Genomic DNA, 27,168 nt, shown 5'->3' with positions numbered 1-27,168 from the left:
GCAGAGATAGACACCACTATCATGGACTTGAAGGATGCAGGGGTGGTGATTCTCACCACATCCCCATTCAACTCACCTAATTTGGCCTTTGCAAAAAGCAGTGCCGGGAGCAGAGTGCATTGTTTGGACCTGAGGTTACTGCACTGAGAAGCTCCTAGACCAGGGGAAGATTGATGACAAGGACCTTACCCCAGAACCAACAGAGAGAGAGACCCTTCCCCTAGAGCTGGCACCCTGAATTTGGACTTCTAGCCTCCCAAACTGTGAGAGAATAAGTTTCTCTTTGTTAAAGCCATCTACTTGTGGTATTTCTGTTATAGCAGCACTAGATATCTAAGACACCTAGTAAGGAAGAAGTGTCAATGTCTCTGGGCTTATTGGTAAAACATTTGTGTGGTAGAGGGTGAAAAATTAATACCACAAAAATTCAGGTGCCTTCCACCTCAGTGAAATTTCTAGGGGTCCGATGGTATGAGGCATGTCAAGATATTCCTTCTAAAGTGAAGGATAAGTTGTTACATCTGGCCAGTCCTACAACTAAAAAGGAGGCATAATGCCTGGTGGGCCTCTCTGGATTTTGGAGGCAACATATCCCTCATTTGGGTGTTCTACTCTGGCCTATTTATCAAGTAACTTGAAAAGCTTCTAGTTTTGAGTGGGGCCCAGAACAAGAGAAGGCTCTGCAATAGGTTCAGGCTGCCGTGCAAGCTGCTCTGCCACTTGGATCATATGGTCTGGCTGACCCAGTGATGTTTGAAGCGTCCATGGCAGATAGAGATGCTGTTTGTAGTCTTTGGAAGGCCCCTACTGGTGAATAGCAGCACAGACTCTTAGGATTTTGGAGCAAAGCCCTGTCATCCTCTGCAGATGACTACTCTCCTTTTGAGAAACAGCTTTTGGCTTGTTACTGGGCCTTAGTAGAGACTGAATGCTTAACCATGGGCCACCAAGTCACCATGCAGCCTGAACTGTCCATCAGGAACTGGGTGTTGTCTGACCCACAGAGCCATAAAGTTGGACATGCACAGTAGCACTCCATCATTAAATGGAGGTGGTATATATGAGAGTGGGCCCAAACAGGAACTGAAGGCACGGGTAAGTTGCATGAGGAATTGGCCCAAATGCCCATGGTCTCCACTTCTATCACATTACCTGCCCTCTCCCAGTCTGCACCTATGGCCTTACGGGGAGTTCCTTAGGATCATATGAGGAAGAGAAAACTTGTGCCTGGTCTACCAGTGGCTTTGTGCGATATGTAGGCAGCACTCGAAAGTGGACAGAGGCAACACTACATCCCCTTTCTGGGACCTCCCTGAAGGACAGTGGTGAAGGGAAATCCCGCCAATGGGCAGAACTTTCAACAGTGCACCTGGTTGTTCACTTTGCTTGGAAAGAGAAATGGCCAGATGTGCAATTGTATACTGATTCATGGGCTGTGGCCAAGGTTTGGCTGGATGGTCAGGGACTTGGAACGAACATGATGGGAAAATTGGTGACAAGGAGGTATGGGGATGAAGTATGTGAATATATCTGAATGGGCTTAAGAAGTGAAGATATATTTGTTTCTCATAGGAATGTTTACCAAAGGGTGACCTCAGCAGAGAAGTACTTTAACAATCAAGTGGAAGGCATGACACATTCAGTGGAAACCAGTCATCCGCTTTCCGCAGTCATTCCTGTCATTGCCCAATGGGCTCATGAACAAAGTGGTCATGGTGGCAGGGATGGAGGTTATGCATGGGCTCAGCAACATGAACTTCTCCTTACCAAGGCTGACTGGGCTACAGCCACTGCTGAGTGCCCAGTCTGCCAGCAGCAGAGACCAACATTGAGTCCCCTACATGGCACCATTCCTCGAGGCGATCTGGTGGCAGGTTGATTACATTGGACCACTTCCATCATGGAATGGGTGGTGTTTCATCCTTACTAGGATAGACACTTACCGTGGAAATGGATTTACCTTCCCTGCATGCAATGCTTCTACCAAAACTACCATCTGTGTACTCACAGAATGCCTGACTCACCATCAAGGTATCCCACACAGCATTGCTGTAAATCAAGAGACTTACTTCACAAAAAATGAAGTGTGTCAATGACCCCATGCTCATGGAATTCACTGGTCCTACTGTATTCTCTGTCATCCTGAGGAAGCTGACTTGGCAGAACGATGGAATGGCCTCCTAAAGACACAGTTATGGTGCCAGCTAAGTGGCAATATTTTGCAGAGTAGGGGCAGTGTTCTCCAGGAGGCTGTATATGCTCTAAACCAGCATCCAATATATAGTGCTGTTTTTCCCGTAGCCAGGATTCACAGGTCGAGAACCAATGGGTGGAAATGGGAGTGGCACCACTCACTATTACCCCTAGTGACCCAATCTTAATATTTTTGCTTCCTGTCCCTGTGACCTTATGCTCTTCAGGTTTAGATGTCTTAGTTCAAAAGGGAGAAATGCTCCCACTGGAGACACAACACTGATTCCATCGAAATGGAAGTTAAGAATGCCACCTGGCCACTTTGGGCACCTCATGCCTCTGGATCAACAGGCAAAGAAGGGAGTTACCATATTGGTTAGTGTGACTAATCCTGATTACCATGGAGAAAACGGATTGATATTATATAATAGACGTAAAGAAGAGTATGTCTGGAATACAGGAGATCCCTTAGGGCGTCTCTTAGTACTACAATGCCCTGTGATTGAAGTGAATGGAAAATTAAAGCAAGCCAATTCCAACATGACTACTAATGGCCCAGACCCTTCAGGAATGAAGGTTTGGGTTGCCCTACCAGGCAATGAACCACAACCAGTTGAGGTGCTTGCTGAGGGTAAAGGGAATACGGAATGGGTGGTGGAAGAAGGTAGTTCTAAATACCAGTTACAACAATGTGACCAGTTTCAGAAACGAGGACTGTAATTGTTATGAATATTTCTTACTTGCATGTGTGTATCAAATATTTTTGTTTTCTTCACTTATAAACTATAAGATGTAATTGGGGTTAGTGCACTTGCAATTGTATTCATGTTAGTTGTATCTTGTTAGGTGCAAGTATGACTTTGTAATTGTCTTCATTTAGAGATTGTGTATGGTTTAAAGAGATGTGTACTGTGCCAAGTTTACAAGAGGTGGACTGTGATGGTTAAGGTTATGTATCAATTTGGCTGGGCCATGATTCTCAGTGGTTTGACAGTTATGTAATGATGTAATTTGGCAGTTATATAATGGTATAGTGATCCTCCATAATGTGATATGATGTGATCAGCAATTCAGTTGTAAGGGGCATTTCCTCGGGAGTGTGGCCTGCATCCAATATATATATGGATGTTCTGGCAAAGCTGGCTTGCTTGGTGTGGATCCTGCATCCAGCTCATCGTCATCGTCTGACCTCCAGTTCTTTTGACTTGAGCCAGCAGACTGCCATATGGCTGCTGATCTTGAGATTCACCAACCTTCACAGTTCATGAGCCAGTGGCCTGCCATCTGACCTGCTGATCATGAGTTCATCAGCCCCTGCAGCTACATGAGTCAGGAGAAGCTTCCAGCCTGATGCCTGACCCATGGACTTGGGACTTGCCAGCCTCTACAACCATGTGGACTATTTCCTGGAGTTAAATCTTTCTCTGTGTATATATACGCTTCCCTGGTTTTGCTTCTCTACAGAACCCAGCCTACGACACAAAGATTATGAAAAAATTTAGGCTTTAATGATACAGACAGAATGTGTTTCACAGGAAAATACAGGAGAGTGTTACAACTCTTTACTTATTGTAAAAAAGTGTTTAATGTTTAAAATTACTTAAACTGAACAGGCCAGTGCTTAAACATACTTTATGTTCTGCTGAAATTTTCTCCAAAATGATGTTCGTCTTTGTGTTCCCAATAATATCTACCAGTGTGCCTTGCGTGTAGTAGGCACTTAATAAATATTTGTTAAATGAATTAATGAATGATCAATATTTGTTATACTAGGATTTGACTTTGTTACAAAATAAATAACTTTTTGTATTTTTTCCCATTTCCCACATTGTTACTGTGTCAGCCTCATGTTCCTTCATTCATACTGCAAAGACTCCAGCAGACTTGTGGAAAATCAACATCAAATATTTGCTCTATGCATCTATTGATGAATCCTCCTGCACATGTGCATGGGTCTGTGTAAGGAGTGGCACTGACTTGGTCTTTCTAAGAGAGCATCCCATGATATAGGGATAGGACTGTCCATAGGACACTGGTGAGAATGCACAGATAAAGGGGCTGAGATCCGTGGAGAAATAGTAGGTGACCAAGGTATCAAGATTTGAGGGACTCCGGACTCCAGTCTCACTTGCTTTCAGAATTTCTGGTTATTTTCTTGTGGCTACACATAGAAGAAGGAGGGTAGGTGGAAAGCTAAGATTTTCCTAAGTAGGAGGGCTGCTCAGTGTTTTGTTGGAAGTTAAGAACACAGGGATTTCTCGGGTTTCTATTGTGACTGATGAAACTGTTGCCTTTGAACACTGGCAAGAAAAGAGTTGGGAAAATGTGTAAAAAGGAAAATTGGTGAGGATGAGATATAATTCAGAGCAAAGTGTTGAAAGAGCCTCCGTTTCTTCTACATCAGACAGTCCTGGTTTCGCTGCCTGGCTGGGCTATGTAGAAATACTGTCCAGAAAAGTTCACTCAGGTCCCATGGGTTTTGCCTTATCTGCATCTCAAGGATTTTTGCTAACTATGTAATCATGGTTCTGTTAGGAAATCTGGCACACATTGTTCAGTACACTTTGGCTAAGACTAACCTTTTACGATGTACCTATTCATTCACCTACACACGCATTGTTTTCTTTGTTTGATTTTTGAGGGAGAGAAGATAATGAATAGTCTATTACTAGTTATTTTTCAAATAACATCTTCTGCTATTCATTTGTCATTTTTGGATTTAACTAAAATAATTTGCTTCCTGATTTAATTTTCTCCCAAAACCAATGTATATATTCAGATATAACAACCCAAGTCCAAATTAGAGAGTAAATACCACATAATACCATGCTGTAGCTGTGTGCCATCGAGTGGATTTGACCCATAGTAACCCTGTACAACAGAGCAGAACTGCCCCACAGGGCTTCCTGGGTTGCCCCGGAGCAGATCATCAGGTCTTTTCTTCTGTGGAGCCACTGGTAGGTTCAAACCGCCAACTTAACCCTGGAGCCATCCGGGCTTCTATAAATACTATAAAATACTGTGATCATCTCCCAACTACCAACCAAAAGACTCTGATTTTCTGATCATGTTCCGTAGATGATAGACAATACTTTGGTAAGTCCATTTGGTCAGCAAAGTGTCTCTTTTAGTTTTTTAGCAGGATATTATTATAAGAGCATTGAGAATTAAGACTTCAGAACTAACAGACTCTTCCCTTATTTCTGCTCACAATTTACTGTGCACATCTACAAAGATTTATGGCAAATATCAAGTCAGATATGAATTTGCGAAGTAATCTGAGTCCCAGGAAATCTACAGGAAAGAGAGGTTTGGAGGGTGATGTTTTGAACAGGTGGGAGTTAGCAGCCGAGTGTGTTAACTGCACCACCAAAGAATTTGATTCCCGGCCGTTGTGCCTAATGCACAGCCACCACCCATCTGTCATTCGAGGCTTGCGTGTCGTTACGATGCTGAACTGGTGTCAGTGGCACTTCCAGACTAAGATAGGCTAGGAAGAAAGGCCTGCTGATCTACTTCTGAAAATCAGCCAGTGAAAACTCTATGGATCACAATAATCCAATCCACGTGGAATCATGGGGATGGCAAAGGAACGGGCAGCATTTTGTCCCATTGTGCATGGAGTCGCCATGATCCGAGGGCTTACTCGGTGGCAATTAACAACAGCAACAGTTTCTAAGTACAGTGTCACTAAGATGATATTTCTCATTGGCTTTACCTGAGTGGGGCAGATTTTCAAAAAGGATATTAAAGGTAAATTTTTGCTTTGATATTTGAAAGCTAATTGTGATGTATCCTTGGGCGTGATTGTCTCTGAGACTCAGCACAGTATGGTTGTTCTCGGTAGGGAAAGCTTTTGGTGGCATTTATTGACATGGGAAAAATATGATCCATCACCATGTGGGGTTATAGAATTAGCTCCACGAAGGCTGACAGCACACCAGAGTATGGGGGATAGTCTGCCCTGACTCCATGAGCCTCCTTACCCACACCTCTGCTCTATCCCCTTTGACAGACAGGAGGACTGTGTCTCCGAATGCTATTTGTCTACCATTCACTTTACCAACCTCCGCAACCCCAGTCTCTCTTTTCTAATAATTATTTTGAGACAAGCCAATTGCTCTGAATTAAAGGGTTATGAATCTTAAAATATTATCTAGGAGAAACCTTAATAGCAAAACCTAGTTTCCAAGAAGCATGATAAAATGAATTTTCACTGTTCTTATTTCAGCTTCAGAATATCTTCCGTTAAGCATTAAAAATATTAATCAAAGTGAATCAAAATGCAAATCTGAAGAATGGGTTAAGTTAAATAGGGAAATAACATCCCTTGTCATTTCTAAGGAGCCTGGGTGGCGCAGCAGTTAAGTGCTTGGCTGCTAACCGAAAGTTCAAACCCACCAGCGCTCCTCAGGAGAAAGATGTGACGGTCTGCTTCTATGAAGATTACAGCCTTGGAAACACTATGGGGCAGTTCTGCTCTGTCCTGTAGGATCGTTATGAGTCGGAATCGACTCCAGTGGGTTTGGGCCGTCTCTATGAGAACAAATGTGGACGCCTGCTATTGCTTCTTATGACCTGCAGGTGGTGCTGTTTACCTAGACATGAAATGCAGGCGCCAAGCCCCGTTTCCTTCCGTTAGGTTTACAGCTGGGCTTTCCTTTTTTTTTCCTCCCAGAAACATTTTCAGTTTCTACAGATGTATTCTTTTAAATGGTCAATAAAATTTTATAACCTCTGTGAAAAATTGCGAGACTTTTTTGATTTGTACATCTTAGCCAAGAATATTTCTTTATGTCCAGGACGTACCCAAGTCAGGTCTTTTAGTTTAATGATTGTTCCAACCTCCTCTACTCTTCCTTGCTTCTTAGCACCCAGGCTCAGCCACAGACATCTGGGCTGTCAACAGAACTTGTCCAAGTACCTTTAAAACAGTTAGGTGGCTTAAAAATGGATTTACAGTTCAGCTAAGGCAATTCAGGAAACCTTGGTGGTGTAGTGGTTAAGAGCTACGGCTGCTAACCAAAAGGTTTGCAGTTCAAATCCGTCAGGTGCTCCTTGGAAACTCTATGGGGCAGTTCTACTCTGTCCTATAGGGTTGCTATGAGTGGGAATCGATGGTAACAGGTTTGTTTGTTTTTGTTTGTTTGTTTTGGTTGAGGCAACTCAACTCCCCAGGCTTCTGAATAAAGAACCCCATCTTCCCAGGAATGCTTCTATCCCCAAAGCCAACGTGTGTTCCTAACAGACCGGACCTGGTTTATGGGCAAGAGAGCACTTGTCAGACACCAGAAATGTTTTGATGTTTGGAGGTCACCTTTACAAAGGACACCCTGTAATCCAATCCAAATTCCTCATAAAAATGTTGCCAAGGGGGGAAAATGAGAGGAAGTTATAAGCGATTTCTTTCCATTATTGATAGATTTCAGTGCCAGGCATAGTGGAAATTCCATTGTACAGCAAAGATGGAACTAGGGTGGGAGTGCAGTGGTATCGATTTCACCATCAGTGAAATTTGGAATTTTAAATATTGGCTTTAAAAATATAACCAACTAACATTTCTTTCTTGTCCTTTTTTCCTCCGTTTTCTTTTCTTTCACAAGGGGTTTGTTAACAAGCTGGATGAATTCATTCAATGGTTAAATGAAGCCATGGAAACCACTGAGAATTGGACTCCTCCGAGAGCAGAGACGGATAGCCTGAAACTGTACCTGGAGACACACTTGGTAGGCAAGATTGAGCTGCTCTTGCTATCAGTAACTGAAGGGTTTTAATGTGCTGCTTGTTTGTTTATGGAGAATATAAATTTTATCTATCAGAGATCACTATATGTTAATGAATCTAAGCTTTCATGGGATAAACTGCATAAGCTTAAATTTTATAGGCATTTCAGTTAATACTATGAAAGCCAGGTCCTCCATGTTGCAAACTATTTTTTAAAGTTTTTTTTTTTTCTAGAAAGGTAAGTAATTATTTTAAAAATACACCTAGCAAGGTTTACTAGAACCTTGCTCTTTAAAGCAAAAATGGAAGGTTTTCCTCTTCTTTAAACTAAATAAATAGATGGAAGACATCATTTTTGATGACCATTCTAAGCTTTTTAGAATTCTTGTAAAATTAATGAACCTCTCATTATCAAGAGGGTCTACTATATCTGTTCTGCACTGAGTTATTTTAATAAAATATTTAAAACAATGATCCCCATCATTTTTGCTGTGATGTGGGTTTTTCAGTATGTAATTAATACAACTGTCATTACACTCGTCCCTGTGCACAGGGAAAACCATGGAGGGGAAGTGGAAAACACTTGGATGAATATGCTTCTGAATATGTTAGAAGCAAGAATTATAGACTGGGGGACATTTGATGAACCTCATAAGGTTTTTACTGAATGCTTCAAATGGCCGATATCAATTATGAAGGGGTGGAAACCGAGTAGTGGAGTGTGATAAAGCATGAAGAAAAAGCATGTTGTCATAGGAAATGAAAATTCAAGCTTTAAGGACCTCATCTTTATTCCTTTCACTGATAGCATAAAATTGACAAAGGCAGTGAACACAAATCCTTGGGTACCCAACTGTGGGGTTGATTTTCTGTCCCTCTTACACACTCAGAATTTGGATTGAGTAAACAGTCTGTGGGAGTCCTGTATGTACTGGAGTTCACAGGGTTCCGGAATTGTTTTCTGTGATGTTAAGTATGAGAGAGAGAGAAAATGTTTTGGGTTTTGGGGGTTTTTTTTTGCAATGTATTTTATATCATTTCAAGAAAAACAGCCTGAAAATCCTGTTGCTGCATGCAGATAACCTTGTGGATGATAAAGAATGGCAAAACTGTGTGGTACAGGATGAGTGTATTGGTTCCCTTTTTAGAGACCTGGGTTGATGCTGTGTAAAAATGCCCATGACCCTAAACACCTCTCTTGTACATGGATTTTTAAATATTGCCCTTAGTACTCAATTCCCTGTTGAGTAGAGTCTCAATTTTTTTTAAGAGGGTATTTCATAATAGCAAGATAAAGATACTCAGTGCTTTATAATGTAAATTGTATTAATTAGAATGTCAACTTTTCACTGGCATTGTTCTGACAGAAATTCTAATATGTGTTTAAACAGGAGTATATGAACTTTATTTCACATTAAGTGCACTGTCTTAATTTCTCATGATTTAATATTTTATGGAAACACATTTAGTTTTTGAGGTCCCAGAGGGAATGGGGGCATAAAGAATCCTTTAACTCTAGGTTATTTATTGAAGTCCAGGCTGGGAGAGTACGAACCAAGGTCTCTCTCCCCTTTCGGAGTCGAGTGACACAGCCTCTTTGTAACCAAGTTGCACTCTTGTTGTCAAATTTCTGTTTGAGAGTTCCTTACTAGGCATCCCTGTTCTGGCCTCTGTCTTGTTCTAACCCAAAGCTGTCAACTAGAATTTTCTGCGATGATGGAATGTCCTGTATCTCCACAGTCCAATACAGAAGCCACTAGCCACGTGTACCTACTGAGACTTGAAATGCGGGTAGTGCAATTGAGGAACTAAATGTTTAATATTTATTTAATTTAAATTACTTTACATTTACGTTTAAATTGCCACACCTGTCTAGTGACTACTGCATTGGGCAGCGTAGTTGTAACCTTATAAATTGCAGAACTCTACAGGGGACTGTAAAGTACTGTAGGTGGCCATACCTGCCTTGTAATGCCATTCTCACCAAAGTGTGGAAATCATTATGGCAGAAAGATGGCCATGTAGGAATCCATAGCGAAGAGTCCTCCTTAAGATATTTATCTCTTGAAGAATAACCTTGTTTCTGGCTACCGATAAACACTGTCTCGGATGAGTTCTCGCTATGATCGTGTCTGATAGGTTGGCACAGAGATAACACAGGAACATTTTCTTTATCTCCAGTTTGTAAACAGTGAATAAATATGATCTCCAGACCCTCCCACTGGATGTGAAGTCACAGTCTCAAAATTCACTTCTGGAATTATGAATTATAATTTCTAACAATTGCTGAAAACCTAGTATGCATGAATTGCTACTGATTGATACTTAAGGACAATTATTAAGAGTTACTGTTATACTCTATGTTGTATCTGTTACTCTAGATAGTCTGTTGCTCAAACATCTTTCAAACCAATTCGGATTTACCTGTCTCTATATGTGTTTACACTGTTCTCCTAATCAATATTGGCATTTCTGTTGTTTCTTGTATTTCCTTACAGTGATGCTAACTTAATATTGTTATCCTTCCCAAAAGAAGGCAAAAAATGTCTACCCTGCCATAAAGAAAGTCTACCTGTAAGCCTAGAGATTTATGTTCCTTGTTCACCCGGCATAAATCATCACTGCTCCTTGGTGAGTGAGCAAGTGGTATTTGCAAAATTATCCACTACATCGAGATAGCTAGATGAGTTTCTTTTAATACCTCTATGGGTTCTATAAATTTAGCATTAAATTACCAGCTGTACAAGCTCCTGGGGTCAGAGTTTCTCCTGGTTTAATAATGTGTTAGAATAGTTGGAACCCTTCAAAATTTATTGTAAAGAAAAGCAAATATAAAAACAATAACAAAAGCTGTACATTTATATTTTGATACTTAATTCAATTATTTTCCATGATGGTAACCAAGGGTTTTTACCAACACGAATCAATTAAAGCTTCACAATACCTTTACGAGAGATATGAAGGAGCTTTATTTTAACTGCAGGAAATACTGTGAAATTGTGATGATACATCAATGATTTTCCATGATAATTAATCATCTGCTTGCAACCTTGCTGCTCCTTTCAAAAATACAATTCCTATCTTCCTAGAAAATGACATTTTCAGGAAAATGTCATTCTGGAAAGGTATTTTGCACGTATTGAACATATTGAACATTTCATTTCTTTGAAAACCACTTTTAAAACAGCACTGAATGTAACTTCTTAGACAGACTTCTCCCTCACTTCTGTCCTCTTCCCACTGTCTTTTTTCATACCTTTATTGAGATATAATTGATATACAGTAAATTACACATATTTAAGGTGTGCAATTTGATAAGTTTTGACAAATGTCTATATCCATAAGACCATCACCATAATCAAGATGCTGAACATACCCATCACCCCCAAAAGCTTCCTCATAACACTTTGTAATCCCTTCCTACATCCCCTTCTTTCTCCACACCCCCATCCCTAAGCAACACACATCTGCTTTCTATCACTATCAGTTTGCACTTTCTAGAATTTTATATAAATGAAATCCGGCAATATGTACTCTTTTTTATCTGGTTTCTTTCACTAAGCATAATTATTTTGAGATCCATCACGTGTTATGTGTATCAGTTATTCATTACTTTTTATTGCTGAGTAGTATTCCATTGTTTGGTTATACCACAGTTTGTTTACCCATTCACCTACTGATGGACATTTAGTTTTTTGTTTTTTTGGCTAAAGAAGGAAAAGTCACCAAAAACTGCATTTGAGTGGAAGTATCGTAAGAAACTTCAGTGTCCTAGCAGACTATTTAGATTTTTTTTTTTTTTAATTTAAGATTTTACAGTATCTTCAGAGTTAGAGTGCTTAAGAGTAAAGCAGCAGAACAGGCCAACAACTTCCCCCTCCAGAGATTTCATTACATAGCCATTGCTCCTGAAAAGATAACACTGATCTCCCAAATCATTTTCATGCATGCCTACCTCACCAAATGGGCAACATATCATATGCAATCAATCACAAGGAAACAAATCAGAGGTATTATAGCCAATCAGTTATGCAGTAGGAGAAAGTGAAGTCAAACAGCCCCCCAACAGCTGTGCAAGAATCAGGAAAGAGAACCAAGCACAAGGGCCTGGCTTACATTTAGGAGGTAAATTTGCATAAGCAGCATCATGTCATGGTGGCAAACATTAACCAACCCCACAGAAACAGCGTTGGATAAACAACATTCTGAATTCAGTTTGAAAAATGGGAAAACATGAGGGGAAATGGCGACTATGAATTCAAGGTCATATATATCAAACACTTATGGAGTGCCAGACCACTTTTCACGTGCTAGGAATACAGGATGGACGAGCTTGGTCCCTTTCTTCCAGGGATTTGCAATCTAAGAGAGGTGGCCATAGATTATGTGTGGTCATCTGTGGTCCCGTAGGAGTCCCTGGGTGGTGCACTCATTCCGTGGGTTAACGCACACGGCTGCTAACTGAAAGGTTGGAGGTTTGAGTACACCCAGAGGGGCCTTGTGATCTATTTCCTAAAAATCAGCCGTTGAAAACCCTGTGGGGCATAATTCTACTCTGACACACATGGGGTTGCTATGAGTCGGAGCTGACTCGATGGCAACTGGTTTTATAGACTGTAAATGACTAATATAATATCATTTTGATCAGTAATGTGTAGGACAAGAGAAGTACTTTTAGCGGTACATAGAAGAGTTTTATGAGTTCTTCCTGGGCATAGGTTCATTGAGGTAATGCTGATATAGACCTCAAAGGCTGTATATGATTTTATTGGATGGGGGTAGGGGAGTGAGTCTTATAGATAGAGGAAGTTGTAAGCAAGGTAAGAGAGGTATGATGAGCCACCTGGTGTGACTCAAACCAGGTTGGAATCTTGCAGATTAGGGCCTGGTGGTAAAGGGCATTGAATGTCTTCAGAACAGATTGAACTTTTCTCTGGGGGCAATGAGAAGTCATTGACGGTTTGGTTTTGTTTTAAAACAGGAGAGTGACATGAATCAGTCATAAGCTCCATGAGGGTAGGATATGCCTGGCATATAGCTAGGTCTAAATGAGTATTTGTAGATTAACTGGATGAGGTCCATGGCCTAGATGAGAGAATAACTCTGTGCTTAATGGAAAATGGATTTGAGCATAGTATATGAAGGATATGCTGGTCCAGGCAAGCTTTTATTATTATTTTTTTTAATTTTTATTTGACTAGCTAGTATATGGATATGACACAAAATTCAAAAGGTAAATAAAGGAAAGTAGTGAAAAGGTAGAAAATCAAAAGTCTCCCTCCCAACTATGTTCCTCCAGTTACCAGTTCTCCTCCCTTGAAGCAACAACTATTCCTTGTTTCTTATATAGCTTTTCAGAGTTATTCTATGTATTTATAAATAAATGAATATATGTACTTAACTTTGTTCTTTTAGTTTGTATTAGCAATAATTCCAAGTTGGTATTAATAACTACACAGTATTTTTTTTATGAATGTGCCCTAATTTATTTAACCAGTCCTCTACTGGTGGAAATTTAGGTTGTTTGCAGTCTTTTTCTGTTACAAACAGTGCTTCAGTGACTATCCTTGAATATTCATCATCTTGCATAGTGTAAGTATATACTTAAAATAAACACCCTATGTGTGAAATTTCTGGGTCAAAAATTATGCACATTTAAAATTTTGATGTATTGCCAAATTGTTCTTAATAGAGATTATACCAATTTATACTCCCACCCTCCTATCAGCAATGCATGCAAATGCCTATTTCTGCATACCCTTGCTATCAGAGAATTATCCCTTTGGTTGATCTTTGTCCCTCTGATAATTAGAAATGCCCTTTCATCATAGTTTAGTTGGTATTCTTGATTTTAAGTGGAGTTGAGTATCTCTTCATATATTTAGAAGTCATTTGTATTTACATTTTGTTCATATTTCTGTTCATATTCTTAGCCAATTTTTAAAAACCGAGTCATTGGTCTTTTCCTTGATGATTTGCAGGAGCTTTTTACATATTAAGGAAATTAGTCCCTTATCTGTGATATGAATAAAACAATATTTTTAAAAGAAACTATTCTTGGGATTCTGTTCCAAAAGAACATGGATGTCTTAACAGTTTGAGGAATCCAGGGTTAGACAGAACTTGGAAGGCTAAGCCGATAAGCATGTAACAGGTGTCTGCCTACTGGGAAAGCACATTTGGATACCAGTCCTGGAAGGACCAGTGTGTTCTAGAGAGTATACTCACTTAGACATGGATTCAGGCACAGAGGAACAAGCCTAAGATCAGGAAGGCTATGCTGAATGACTGGATTAAACTCTGTTTGAGCAATGATAGAAATGATGGGGATGTGGGTCAGCTCTGGGAAGGGGGTTATGTAAGAGTAGAGAAGAGGGGATAGATTGGAGAGAGGGGGATACGTTACAAAGACGTATCAATAATTCTCTCTTGTCTAGTCAGAAATCTTTTGACCAACATCTGTTTCATCTGCCCTGGTCTCCTGAGGCCACTAATGTTGTTGAAGAAAAGTGCAGGGAGGACTGCTTCCCCCACAGCTGATGGAAAGCTGGGCAAGATTTGAATGTAGCTAAGGGTATGGAAATTGGCTGAAGGCCTTTCTGTCTGTGTAGGGAGTAGAGCTGAGGCTCCAGGGCCATTCTAGGACTGTGTGGAACTAGGCTGAAGTGAAAGCTGCAAGTAGTATTTACATGGAAAAGAGGGGAAAGATGTCACAGAGCACAGTGACCATCTAGGGTACATGCTGAAGGTGGAGCAAACTTTGTCTTTCACACAACTAATGCAAAGAGCTCTAGTTAAAGAAAAACATTAAATTATACCCACTGGAAAATATTCAAACTATATAAGAGAAGATAAAAGTAAAAAGCTTTACCCTCCCTTGAGTAACCAATGTAAACAGTTGGCTTTATATCTTTTGGGACCTTTTTATTCAAATATGCATATATTTTGAGAATTTTATATTCATACATACTGCTCAACAACTTGCTTTTTGCATCTAAACATAGCTCAAACATCCATCAGTACGTGGAGATCTACTGCGCATTTTAGCATCCCCTTAATATTTTATTGTGTGGAAGTGCCACAATTTTTAAATCATTCTTGTGATGGTGGGCATTTAAGCCATTTCCTTTTTTTTTTTTTATGCTTTTACAAATAATACTGCAATGAACATTCAGGTTATTTTTAATACTTGTAGACTCTCCTCCTAGCCCTGTTAGTGTCTGCTACAGCAGCAACTCTGGGACCCCACAAAAAGAGATTCTGTCACGTTCTAGGAAAAGCTTTTACTCTAGGTCCCCCAAAACAACTGGGGTCCATGCTAGGTGTGTGTGTAAGTTTTGGATCCCTGTTTATAGGGGTAGACTTTTAAAGCACACTTTCCTGGACTTCCTTGTTCATTTTAGGGTTGGTGCCTGCAATTTGAGGTAGCAGCCACAAGGTGGCACAGGAGCACCAAAATCCTGCAAACTGTGTTTGGAATCTGGGTACCCTTGAAGGGTTTGAGAAGTTTTCCTTATTGTGTCATTACCCTAAGTATTGATAAAAACAGATTGGATTGGCTAATAATGTGTCTGACTAAGAAAATTCTTAATGCAGATATTTGCATGCATTTATCATCTATATTTAGAACTCCATGTTGTATCATATTTTTTATTAAATAGCTTTCATTTGTATCATGAGAAAAGTATATATATACTTCTTACAGAGTTTTTAATCATACAGGAAAGTTTCCCAAAATACTTTCAGCCATTTCTCTTTTGCTTGCCCTCCTGTCTCCACCTCTGCCCTATTTTTCATGTCTTGCAGTTAAAAAATGACAGTGCTTTTTTTCCACCCCACTTCCTGGTGCCCACCTCTCCCGCCTATCTTTCTCTGCTGAGATGATAGGCAGCCATGGCCCGAGCAAGCTGAGCTTCAAAACACCAGCTGCTACATGTGGCTGTGCCACCGAGCTAATGGGAGGCAGTCAGACTTCAAAAGCCTGAGCCGTGTGAGTTTGCTCGGCCTGCCCGCCGCCTCCGTTAGCCTTGCAGGGCAGGGCTGATGGCCTCACAGGAGCTTTGAAGTTCCATTTGCTCATCCCCCTGGACTCCCATCAGCTTAAGGTGAGTAGTTGAAAGTTTAGCAGGAAGCAACGACATTACTTCCCTTTGGAGGATTTGAAATACTCGAGGACATGAGTTACTTATTCTGGTGGCTTGGGGATGGAAGGTTCTGTTCAGTTGTTAGAATTTATAGCATGGAGGCATTTGAGCCTAATGCGTGGAGACGGATGTGTGAAAGTTCTGGACCATATTCTTTTGCTTGTGTACCTCTAATTCTGTGCATTTGGGACGCAAAAGAGTTGCGTCCCTTTTCGGTCCAAAAGAATCTCTGAAGTATTCAAAGCACCTGGGAATATACTTTTTACCTGACTCAGTTTAAGGATTTTTGGCCCATAATACCAAGAAGTTCTCATCATTTTGAAAATTATCGGTGCCCAACCATTTTACTAATACTTTATTCTTCTTCTTAGGAAGTAAACCTTATTTTATATTAGAATGCCAGGGAAAAGCTGCGTTTATTAAGCACTTTCTATTTAGGGTGGTTTATGCTGAGCCCTGAAGAGACAGATTTTACCGACAGGCCTTGTGCTACGAGGGCTGGTGTGGAGGACAGGGGTACTGCTGTGGGTGGACGATCACCAGTGCTGTAACTGCTGTGTTACGTGAATCTTGGAATCTTGAAACAATTCACCTCGTGCACGTGATATTAAGATAAAAGTTTTAGTCCTGAAACGGATCTTTACGTTAGCTGGAAAAGTACCTGCATATCTACTTAAAGTTGTTGTGAAGATCACATGAACGTGTTGTAGAGGAATGCTTTGTTCGTCTGGGGGAAGTCATGTGCATCTTCCTTAGAGACCTGAGAACACGTGGGCTGAGAAGCTCAGGTGTTCCTGGAGAAGATGATATTCTCCTCACTCACCCTCCCCTCAGCCTCTCACTTGTGACTGTCACCTACTTGAGGGACAGCTTGTGTCTCTTTGGTGTTTCTTCTGACACCCAGCGTGGTGCTTTGCACATGCGTAATAGGTACTAGAAATATCTGTTAAATGACTGATGAGCATTTGTAAAAGCATTGTTACAACCATTAAAGACAACAAATTAGAACTAATGTTATAAACCATCAAACAATAACCAAGTATGTCTGCAAGTTAAACTATTTCCTCTGCCATTTACAAACCAAAATGAACTGTGGTCACAGGGATTTCTGAGTATTCTTTGCTATATTTGTGACAAGAAAAACACATACAAAGGGAAAAAGTAGGAATGTTTTTTCTTTTCAGGATATGTAATTCATCCCCTTTGGCAGAAAACACAGGGAAAATAAAAATGTTAACTCACATTAGAAAGGTTAAAAAATTTTCACAGGTTAACATTACTGTTTCAGAATCCAAAGACCGTATGACTAGAGAGGATGGTAATGACTTGACATCACAAGATTTATTAAACATATTTTTAAAGCAATTTGGTTTCCCTTCTAAAATGCATGAAGCATGTGGGAGTTGGACCAGATCTGCCCCAGGCTGCCAAACAAATTTCTAATGGAACTGGAGTCCTTCAGGGATTGTCCTAAATCCACATAATATTCTTAAGTCCTGATATTTGCACTGGGACCTGTATGTTAGCACATGTACGTGTGAATAAGATACTTATATCCATCCATCACCCTGGTGACTCCACATCTGTAGAGGCTGCTGCACAACAGTTATTCCACCTCAGGGGGTAAAGAGATATTTGAGCCAGCACTGACCTCCTTTTCAGTCAGGGCTTCAGAGTAGTGCATTCTGGAAGTCAAATGATCCCTTTAGACAGGACCTCTGTTCAGGCATCCATTTGGCCTAATGTGGCCATGCTGGGTAGTCAGCGTGATTACCTGTGTCAGGTGTGGAGGTGGCATCCAGAGAAGCAAATAAAAAGTTCAGCACCAAGAGTCACAATCAACACTCAGGATCTCTCTCGTCTATCTAATCCTTGCATAAGATGTTAGAAAGTCTATCAGAAAAGAATGTCAACTTTAGTAGGATACAGTTAACTACCCTCCACACACAATAAAAATGCAACTGTTCGAAAGAAATTGTGATTTGTTTGAAGAGATAAATTCACTTTCAAATGCTTGGAAATGTTTTTATTATCTGAGGCTTCAGGGAGAAAGTGTCCTCAGGAAGAATGAGGAATTTTGTCTTTATATCTTGGTGCCTTTTTTTTTTTTTTTTAAAGGAAGACAAAGTTTTTATAATGCTTATCTTTTTAAATCATAAACTTTGGACTACTTTTCTAAGAATACAGAATTCCTTTAATTTTTTTAAGCTTCTAATGTTGTACCTGGAGGTGCATTGCAGATTGTCATAACTGATCAATCTATGACAAATGGAGCCACTTCATTTTGTTGGGGAAATAAGTATAAAAATGTGGTGGTGGCTGACCATTTATTTAATTAGTTGGTAAGTACTACATGTTGAGAGGGTAAAGTTAAATTGATGATTTGGGCTATCTCAGCCAGGGTACGGTTTACATGGCAATTATGCTGGGATCATCTAGGTGTAATTGGCAAGTAATTTTGTAAGCGAAGGAATATGACAGCTCATTTACATGGTGTTCACTGAGTAAAATTCGGCGACATTTATCAACCACTTCGAAGAGAAGAGCAATTGCACCAGTATCTCCCAAAATGCTACAGGCAGTTTGAAAGCTACATCCATTCATTCATTCCCGGAGCATTTGTTAGGTGTGTTCTGTGAACAGGCACTGTCCTTGGCACTGAGGATGCGAAAATACAGTTCTGCTTTTAAGGATTCATGATGGGACACAGGCGTATCTATGATAATTATACAGCAGCATGGTAAGCAGAGGTTTGAGCTCTGCACAGGGTACTGTGGATGCCGAGGGAGGGGAAAAACAGGAGGGTAAAAGATGGGTAGGGAAAGCTCGTTAGAGAAGGTGACACCCGAGATGCATCTTGAAGGATGGGCAGGGTTTAGGCAGGGGGAGGTGGGGAGGACATGCCAAGTAGAGGCGTCCACATGATCAGAATCTTGGGGAGCAAGACAACTGGTGTGAGCTAGAAACTAAGCATTTCGGGGCCACTGGAGGGCACATGTCAAGGTGGACATGAGGCCGGAGAAGCTGGCTTGGCCAGGATCTCAGAGTGCTGTACTGGTCATGTTCGAGGCCTGGACTTTCTCCTATAGCCTTGGGAAGCCTCTGGCAGGTTTTAAGAAAAGGAGGATCTTTGCCAGAGTTGTTTTATAGACAGATCATTTTGTATAATAAAAACATTTGTTGAGCTATTACTATGTGCCAGGCTCAGTTCTACATGTATCAGTTCTGCACAACAGCCCTGTGCAGTAGGCACTAACATTTCCCTGTTTTGACAGATGAAGAAACTGGGGTAGATTAGGTTGCCCAGAGTTACATAGCAGGTGATGGAAGAGTCAGGATTTGAACCTAGGCTGTCCAGCTCCAGAGCCCATGCTCATAACCATCACCCTACGCGGTGTCAAAGCCCCCTTGACACACTCTACTGCGATTCCCTGTTTTACAAGTCCGTCCTCCCCCTACTGCATACACACACACTAGACTGTGAGCTCTGGGCAGGCAGGAACCATGTTCTTCTCATTCACAACCTATTCTTCAAGCTTAAGGCAGTGCCTGAACCTTTGTGTAGGGAATGAAAGTAGTTTTGTGGGGCCATAACTGGAGGCTGTCATAGTTACCCTGACAAGGGATGATGATGAGGGCCTGAGTCAAAGGCAATGTTAGTGAACATGGAGGGTTGAGGATGGAGAAATAAATTGGCAGGGCTTGGTGATTGATTGGATATGTGGATTTTGTTGGCATGGTGTCATAGTGTTTGTGATGTCCAATCCCTACACGGAGAAATGTCTTGGCAAAAGAATCTGAAGCAGAGGGAAGCTCATGCTGCTCTTCACAGAGCTCTTAAATTCCAGAGAACAAATGTTGTGGTCTCAGGATGAGAAGTTAGAAGAGAGTGCTCTGGAGATGGTTAAAAATAGAATAGACATATCTGCCTGGGATGGTTGAGGGATGGAGCTGCCTTGGGGAAGATGAGTGGTTAGATGGCCTTTGGAATTCTTCCCCCTTTAAAAATTGTCTGGTTTAAAACAAATAAATATTCTCCCAAGTCACTTACCCTTAATTGCCTGGCTTGGAGTAGATAAAATCAAAGCATTTGGAGACTGGAAATCATTGAGTCCAAATGTCTGGATTATAGATAAGGAAAGAGAAGCCCAGAAGAGTTAAATGACTTGACAGTGTTCACACACCCGAGGCAAAAAGGGGTCTCAGATCATTGGCTTCTCATTCCAGATTGGCTCTTCTCCACCTCTCAGACAGCAACATTTATGTTTTGGGAGCCCCCTATGGGTGGCCTGTGCTGGGTGGTGACACAAATGCAAAGGAGACCTGCTATCTGCCCTTGAGGAATTCAGAGATCCTCAACAACAAGTGCCATTTCTTACTTAAAAATGTTCTAAAGTACCATCTCCTATGTAGAATAAGGGCATTGGTGGTTCAGTGGTAGAATTTTAGCTTTCCACATGGAAGACCTGGGTTCGATTCCATGCACTTCACCTGCAGCCATCACTCATCCATCATTGGAGACTTGTTTGCTGCTATGATGCTGAACAGGTTTCAGCAGAGCTTCCAGGCTAACATGGACTAAGAAGAAAGGCCTGGAGATCTACTTCCAAACATCAGCTCATGAAAACACTATGGATGACAATGGTTTGATCATGGGGGACGGTGCAGGACTGGCAGTGTTTCTTTCTAGTGTGCATGAGTTGCCATGACTTGTGGTTGCTATGAGTCAGGGGCTGACTTTACAGCAGCTAGCAACAACTATGTACAACGTTTAGAGAACAGAGAAAAGTCCCCAAAAAAAGTCCCCAAAAGGCACCACTTCAAATGCTTTACATTCACTTTCTATAATTCTCACAGCAACCTGGAAGTTAGATATTATTATTTCCATTTTATGCTTTAGAAAATTAAAGCCCTGGGAACTCTTCATGTAAGACCAGGCCATGTTAACTCTAAGTTCTACCCTGTACAAATGATGTTAACATTTTGTTGTGTTTCCCAAGATTCATCTTTTTTTTTTTATGCAGTGGGACTATTTATTATACATAGCTATAATTTTATCATAGATACAATTTTGAATCTTCATTTTTTTGCTTTAATATAGTCTGTGTATTTCCCACGTGACTGTGTAATCTTCATTTTAATGCCTGTGTAATGTTCTACCGGGTTTTCAGGAGGTTCTTTAGCAAAGACAGGTTTAGTCATAGAAATCTTCTAATTCTTGGAACCTATAGAATTTTAAAGGTATATTTTATATTTTGAGGACCAGTATATGATGTGACCATCCTCTGTGGATGGTACTGGGGAGATGAGAAGAGAGACTGCCAGGATATGCCCAGGTGATTATGGCTTTCTTCCCCCCAAGAGTCCCTCTGGAACCAGAGGACAGTACTGGGCACACCTCAGAGCAGAGCCTGGGCAGATGGCCTGAGGCAGGTAGCAGGTAACTTTTTAAGCCACAGCTTTTCTGACTGAACACACATTCTTCCTCCTGCCCTTGTAAAAAGGCAAGTTTCCATTTTCTTAGGGTAGTAAAAAATCTTTTGTGTGAAGAAAAAGTGTCATCAAGCGCCTTATTCATCAGCATATATACCATCTCTTTAAGATGACAGTGGGAGTAAAAGTTCATCAGTTCAATATGTCTTTCACATTTGGAGACTCCTGACTAATAACCTCTGGTATTTGTCATCAGAGCAGCCAAAGAACTAAATTCTGGCACATGCTGCTCTCACACACTGAGAAAGACTTAAAAAGACAGAGATTTTCTCCATTTTTTTCCTCCTTCCATTCATTTAAAAGAAAAATATACCTTTTTTTAATTAAAAAAAAAAAAATAAGAGCATGCAGAAACATCTGGCCTATATTACTGCAGCGACCTCCCTAAATGGACTCGCTGTCTCCAGTCTGTCGTTTTCAGATCGACTCTACACAGCAACCAGAAAGATCTTTCTAGAACACAGATCTGCATCAGTTACACTCTCATGGTCCTTGGGATCAAGTTCTGTGCAGCCGCAGCCCCTGCCTCCCTCATTCACACTGTCCCAGCTACACTAAGGTGCTCATGGTTCTTCCCCTCATTAAAGGGTGTCTCCAGGGCCACGTACAAGTTGGTCTTTTCTCCCCAAACTCCCAGCCAGGCTCTGCCAAGCCCAGGTCCCATCATGGGACACTTATCACCCTCATGAGGAATGTAGCCCACAGTCTCACTCTGCTTGGGTGGCATAATGTTTTAATTTAAAAAAAAGAATCTAGCTGGGTAGGACATAGTTCAGTTTACCTCAGGCCCCATCACTGTCTATTAACCTGAAAACTAAAACCAAACCCATTGCTGTTGAGTCAATTCCAACTCACAGCGATGCTATAGGACAGAGTAGAACTGCCCCACAGGGTTTCCAAGCTATGGCTGCTAACCAAAAGGTCAGCAGTTCAAATCCACCAGCTGCTCCTTGGAAACCCTATGGGCAGTTCTGCTCTGTCCTATAGGGTCACCATGAGTCAGAATCGACTTGATGGCAACTGCTGGCTGGAATCTTTACAGAAGCAGACTGCCTGCCACATATTTCTCCTGCAGAGCGGCTGGTGGGTTGGAACCTTGAGGATAGTAACCTAGCGCTTAACCACTCTGCCCCCCAGGGCTCCACCCCTAATTACGCATATGTTCTATGCTGGGTATATAAGGTTACTTATTTTACCTTCTTTGTAAGATCTGATCATGACCAAAGTATAGTTAGGGGCATACCTGAATTTGGATTCTGCCAAGAAGTAATACAATCAGCTCAGTACAAGAAGATGATGCTATAGGTTGCAGTAATGGAAATACTTATTGGTCAACCTCTGTTGTATCACCTTTTTGACAGTCCAGTCCTTTGTCTCAGTCACTGTATTTTCCATTTCCTTAATTATTCCTTTCCAGTTGTTCAGTTACATGCTGCTTTAAAGACATGAAAAAAGCTCTGGTGTCCCACAGCACTCAGATTACTCGTATTTATGGAAGGAATTTCATGTAATCAGTGACACAGGACCATGGCACCTGCCTGTGGCAAAGTTCTCTCCATAAATTCAATCTCCAGAGAACGTCCTGCACTTTTTGATAGTGCTATGGATGTTGCAGAGACTATATACTGTAAGGCATTGTTGAGGAAATGTGTTAGTAGCACAAGGATGGAAAAGCTGTCCAAGTATCAAGTTCAAGAAAAAAGAAAGAAAGAAAATAAAACCCTCCCATCTAAGCTTCCTTTCCTAGGGAAGGAGTGGAGGGTATTTTGAGAGAGCTTATTACAGAATCCTTTAGCAGTCAGAAATTTCATTGACAATTTTGTTAATTTGCCTGCTCCGCTGCCTCCTCAGAGGCCCGTTGTGAGCCTCTTAGTTAATATTATTAATGGTTAATGGGTGCACCTGAAAATCCAGCAGTATTGTACCATTTGGGTAATAGTTAAGTTAAATGGCTCTTTTCTGTATCATCAAGCTTATCAGCTTATCTTTTTAGTAATAGTGAATACCTCATCTTTTCCAATTTCCTAATCAAATGCTTCCACATCACCTTGAGACAGAGCCAGATCCAGCTGCATCTATTCTATACCCTTGGCTTCAATTATGGCAATTACTCAAGCTACTCACAGGTCCTTAGGTTCTCTTCTGCTCTGAGACACAGGCCTGATGCACCTCTTCGGAAGCTCATGATTACCAACCATTCAACACAAGCCTGCTTTAAGTGAACAGTGAATCAAAGAGCACTAGGTGAAATGTGCAGTTATGAGGAAATTTATAGAATAGATTTCTTCCTAAATTTTGGTCCTCCCAAGCTGATCTCGGGTATTTCTCTTTCCTTTGTCCCTTCTCTGAAACACGGACACGTCTCATTTTACATGATATTACTTGAGGGTAAAGGATTTCCACCGCAGTGGCAAAACATAAATGCAGCCATGTTTTGGCTATAAAATAATAAACATTCAATTTTAGATAGATGTTATATTGTTCAGATTGACCAGAAGCATCAGGCTTCCCATACATTGCCTTATTTTTATTCAACCAAATACTTATAGCTGAAAGAGGCTAAGATAAGAAACGGTGAACAACCTTTGGGAAAACCTAAAATTGTCTCTTTCTGTCATATTTGGCTGAAATGTTACAGCATCTTATGCTTCTAATCAGATGAAATGTTTCCTCATTTTGGAGGCAGACTTTTTTTACTCAAAATTCTTATCTTTGTACTTCAAGGCCTGATCTACCTGTCTCTATCGCCTTCATTTCTGGCTTCTTTTGATCATTCTGCTTCTGTCTTCTGAGCTTTAACAAAGACCCTTTTCTCCTCTAAGAAGAGGGTCCAGACTCAACTACTGAATATCTAAGATGATTCGGGCTTCTCTTCATTCCTTTAGTAAAATGTGTACTTGCCCTTTGATGCCAGAGGCCATGCTTTATACCTCCTAAATCATTATACAGAATGGGCACAATGCGTGGTTTCTAAATGAACAAATAAATACCTGATTTCAGAATTTATGGCCGTTTAATCTCTTTCATTCAAATTATATTACAACTAGGCCTTTGTCATCTCCAGAGCCTGTGAAATACTCTTAATATCAAGTACAATGCAGTAATATAGTTATTGTCCAGTAAATGTTTAGTGGGAAGAAAATATTTTATATATTTTATAGTCTTAATACATGGGGTTGCTTTGATTTGGAATTGACTCGATGGCAACGAGTTTGGTTTTGGATTATCTTGAAGAAACCAAAATTTGGCATGCAACATTCCAAATTCATGCTTGTTCCAACTGTCAAGTCAAGCAGAGGTTTCCACCTTGAAGATTAACCATTGATTCAACAGATTGTTTACTATGATTAATCCCCTTTGGATCTCCTGTCGTTGGAATGCCTTACAACATCCAGGGATGGAAACATCTTTGGAAAACATCTTGTTTGTTGAAATATTTAAATGGAAACCCTCCTCTTCAGAGAGTGCTGTTGATCCAGTTCAACAGATATCTCCTACTATTCCAGTAAACATTTACGGAGCACTTCCTTTGAGACATGAGTTGGTGATAGATGTGAAACTGGCAATTCTTTCAACTTGCTTATAATCTGGTGGCCAATTATGGAAATAAATCAGAATATAGTATGATAAACTCTACAATAGAAGCAGGTAAAAGGAATGGAGGTAGCAGAGAGGAGGGAGTTATTAACTCCACATAAAGCATTGTGGAAGACTTCTTGAAAGAGGTAGCTTTGGGTTGGATTTTAAATGACAGCAGGTTTTGTCTTTTGGATGACAGTTATGAATAAAAAATGTCCTGATGTTCTTTTTTTAAAAAAAAAAACTTATGAATTGTTTATTTCTGGAATTTTCCATTGATCTCAGGTAACTGAAACCACGGAAAACAAAACCACAGATGGGGGGGTGGGGCAAATGTACAGGTAGAAAACTGACTGCTGTTGACTGCTCTGGAATGTCAATCTTATAGATGAATTGAATGAGAGGAAAGAGATCTTGTTCTGCCTGCTTGTGGTTAACATTCAAAAACTAAAGAAAGAAAACCTAAGGATGCACCTACATTTTTCTGGCCTAGGTACAATGCCAGTATCTGGACCATTCCCTGGGGAGGGGGAAGTGGGGTAATATCATTGTCCCAGATTGCATCAAGTGTCCATCTTTTGACCAAGCATTGTAGCTAAGACTGCAATACGAAGGTATCAGCTTCTTTTCAGAACACAAGTCTAAAATGGGGTTGACAAGAATAGTTTCCTCAAAGAAGTTAGATTGCAATATAGCCATCGTCATTGAGAGAATCACTCTGAACCAGTCATTCTAATATGTGGCAGTTTAATTGAGCATGAAACCTCTTCAAACCTGGATGGTCTACAGATAGTGAAGGTGTTGTTGTTGGTTCCAACTCATTACGACCCCATGCACAGCAGAACGAAACACTGCCCGATCCTGCACCTTCTCCATAATCCTTCCTATGTCTGAGCCCATAGTTGCAGCCGCTGTGCCAATCCATCTTGTTGAGGGTCTTCCTCTTTTTCATTGACCCTCTACTTTACCAAGCATGATGTCCTCCAGTGACTCGTCACTCCTGATAGCATGTCCAAAATACATGAGATGAACTCTGGCCATCCTCATTTCTAAGAAGTATTCTTGATGTACTTCTTCCAAGACAGACTTGTTCATTCTTCTGACAGTCCGTGGTATATTCAGTATTCGTTGCCAACACCATAATTCAAAGGCATGAATTCTTCTTTGAACTTCCTTATTTGTTGTCCAGCTTTCGCATGCATATGAGACAGTTGGAAATACCATGGCTTGGATCAGGTGCACCTTAATCCTCCAAGTGACAGCTTTGCTTTTTAACCCTTTAAAGATGTCTTTTGCAGCAGATTTGCACACTGCAATACGTCATTTCATTTCTCGACTTCTGCTTCCATAGATGTTGATTGTGGATCCAAGTAAAATGAAATCCTTGACAACTTCAGTATTTTCTCTATTTAATCATAATGTTACTTATTGGTCCAGTTGTGAGAGTTTTTGTTTTCTTTATGTTGAAATGTAATCCATACTGAAGACTGTAGTCTTTGGTCTTCATCAGTAAGTGCTTTAAGTCCTCTTTGCTTTCAGCAAGCAAGGTTTTTTTTTTCCTGTTGTACTTCAGGTGAAGGTTTACAGAACAGACAATTTCTCATTAAACAGTAGTACACATATCGTTTTATGACATCGGTTAACAACCCCATGACATGTCAATCCTCTCCATTCTTGACCTTTTTTTTTTTTTTTTTGGTGAAAATATACATAGCCAAAGATACACCATTTCAAAAATTTCTACACGCACAGATCAGTGACATCGACTACACTTTTCCAATTGTGCCGCTTTATTCTCTCTTTAGATGAAGGTTTACAGATCAAAATAGTTTCTCATTAAACAGTTAGTACACATGTTGCCTTATGACAATGGTTAACAACCTCACAACACATCAACACTGTCCTTACTCAACCTTGGGTTCCTTATCACCAGCTTTCCTGTCCCCTTCTGCCTTCTAGCCCTTGTCCCTGGACTGCTGTGACTCATTAGTCCCATTTGGTTTTATGGGGCTGTCCACTCCCTGGCTGAACGGTG

At 40.6% G+C, this 27,168-nt stretch overlaps 1 protein-coding gene across 1 annotated transcript in view; it reads left to right on the top strand.

The window, feature by feature from the left end:
* Positions 1–27,168, top strand: part of AKAP6 (A-kinase anchoring protein 6) — a 404,455-nt gene that overhangs the window by 132,074 nt on the left and 245,213 nt on the right. Inside the window, exon 4 of the mRNA XM_004376527.2 lies at positions 7,797–7,919. Within this exon, the coding sequence (XP_004376584.1) occupies positions 7,797–7,919 (123 nt within the window). The remainder of the gene's footprint in view (positions 1–7,796; positions 7,920–27,168) is intronic.

The sequence above is a fragment of the Trichechus manatus genome, unplaced genomic scaffold, assembly GCF_000243295.1.
Source record: "Trichechus manatus latirostris isolate Lorelei unplaced genomic scaffold, TriManLat1.0 scaffold00043, whole genome shotgun sequence".
Classification (NCBI taxonomy): domain Eukaryota; kingdom Metazoa; phylum Chordata; class Mammalia; order Sirenia; family Trichechidae; genus Trichechus; species Trichechus manatus.
This window is presented reverse-complemented; position numbering and strand designations above follow the sequence as displayed.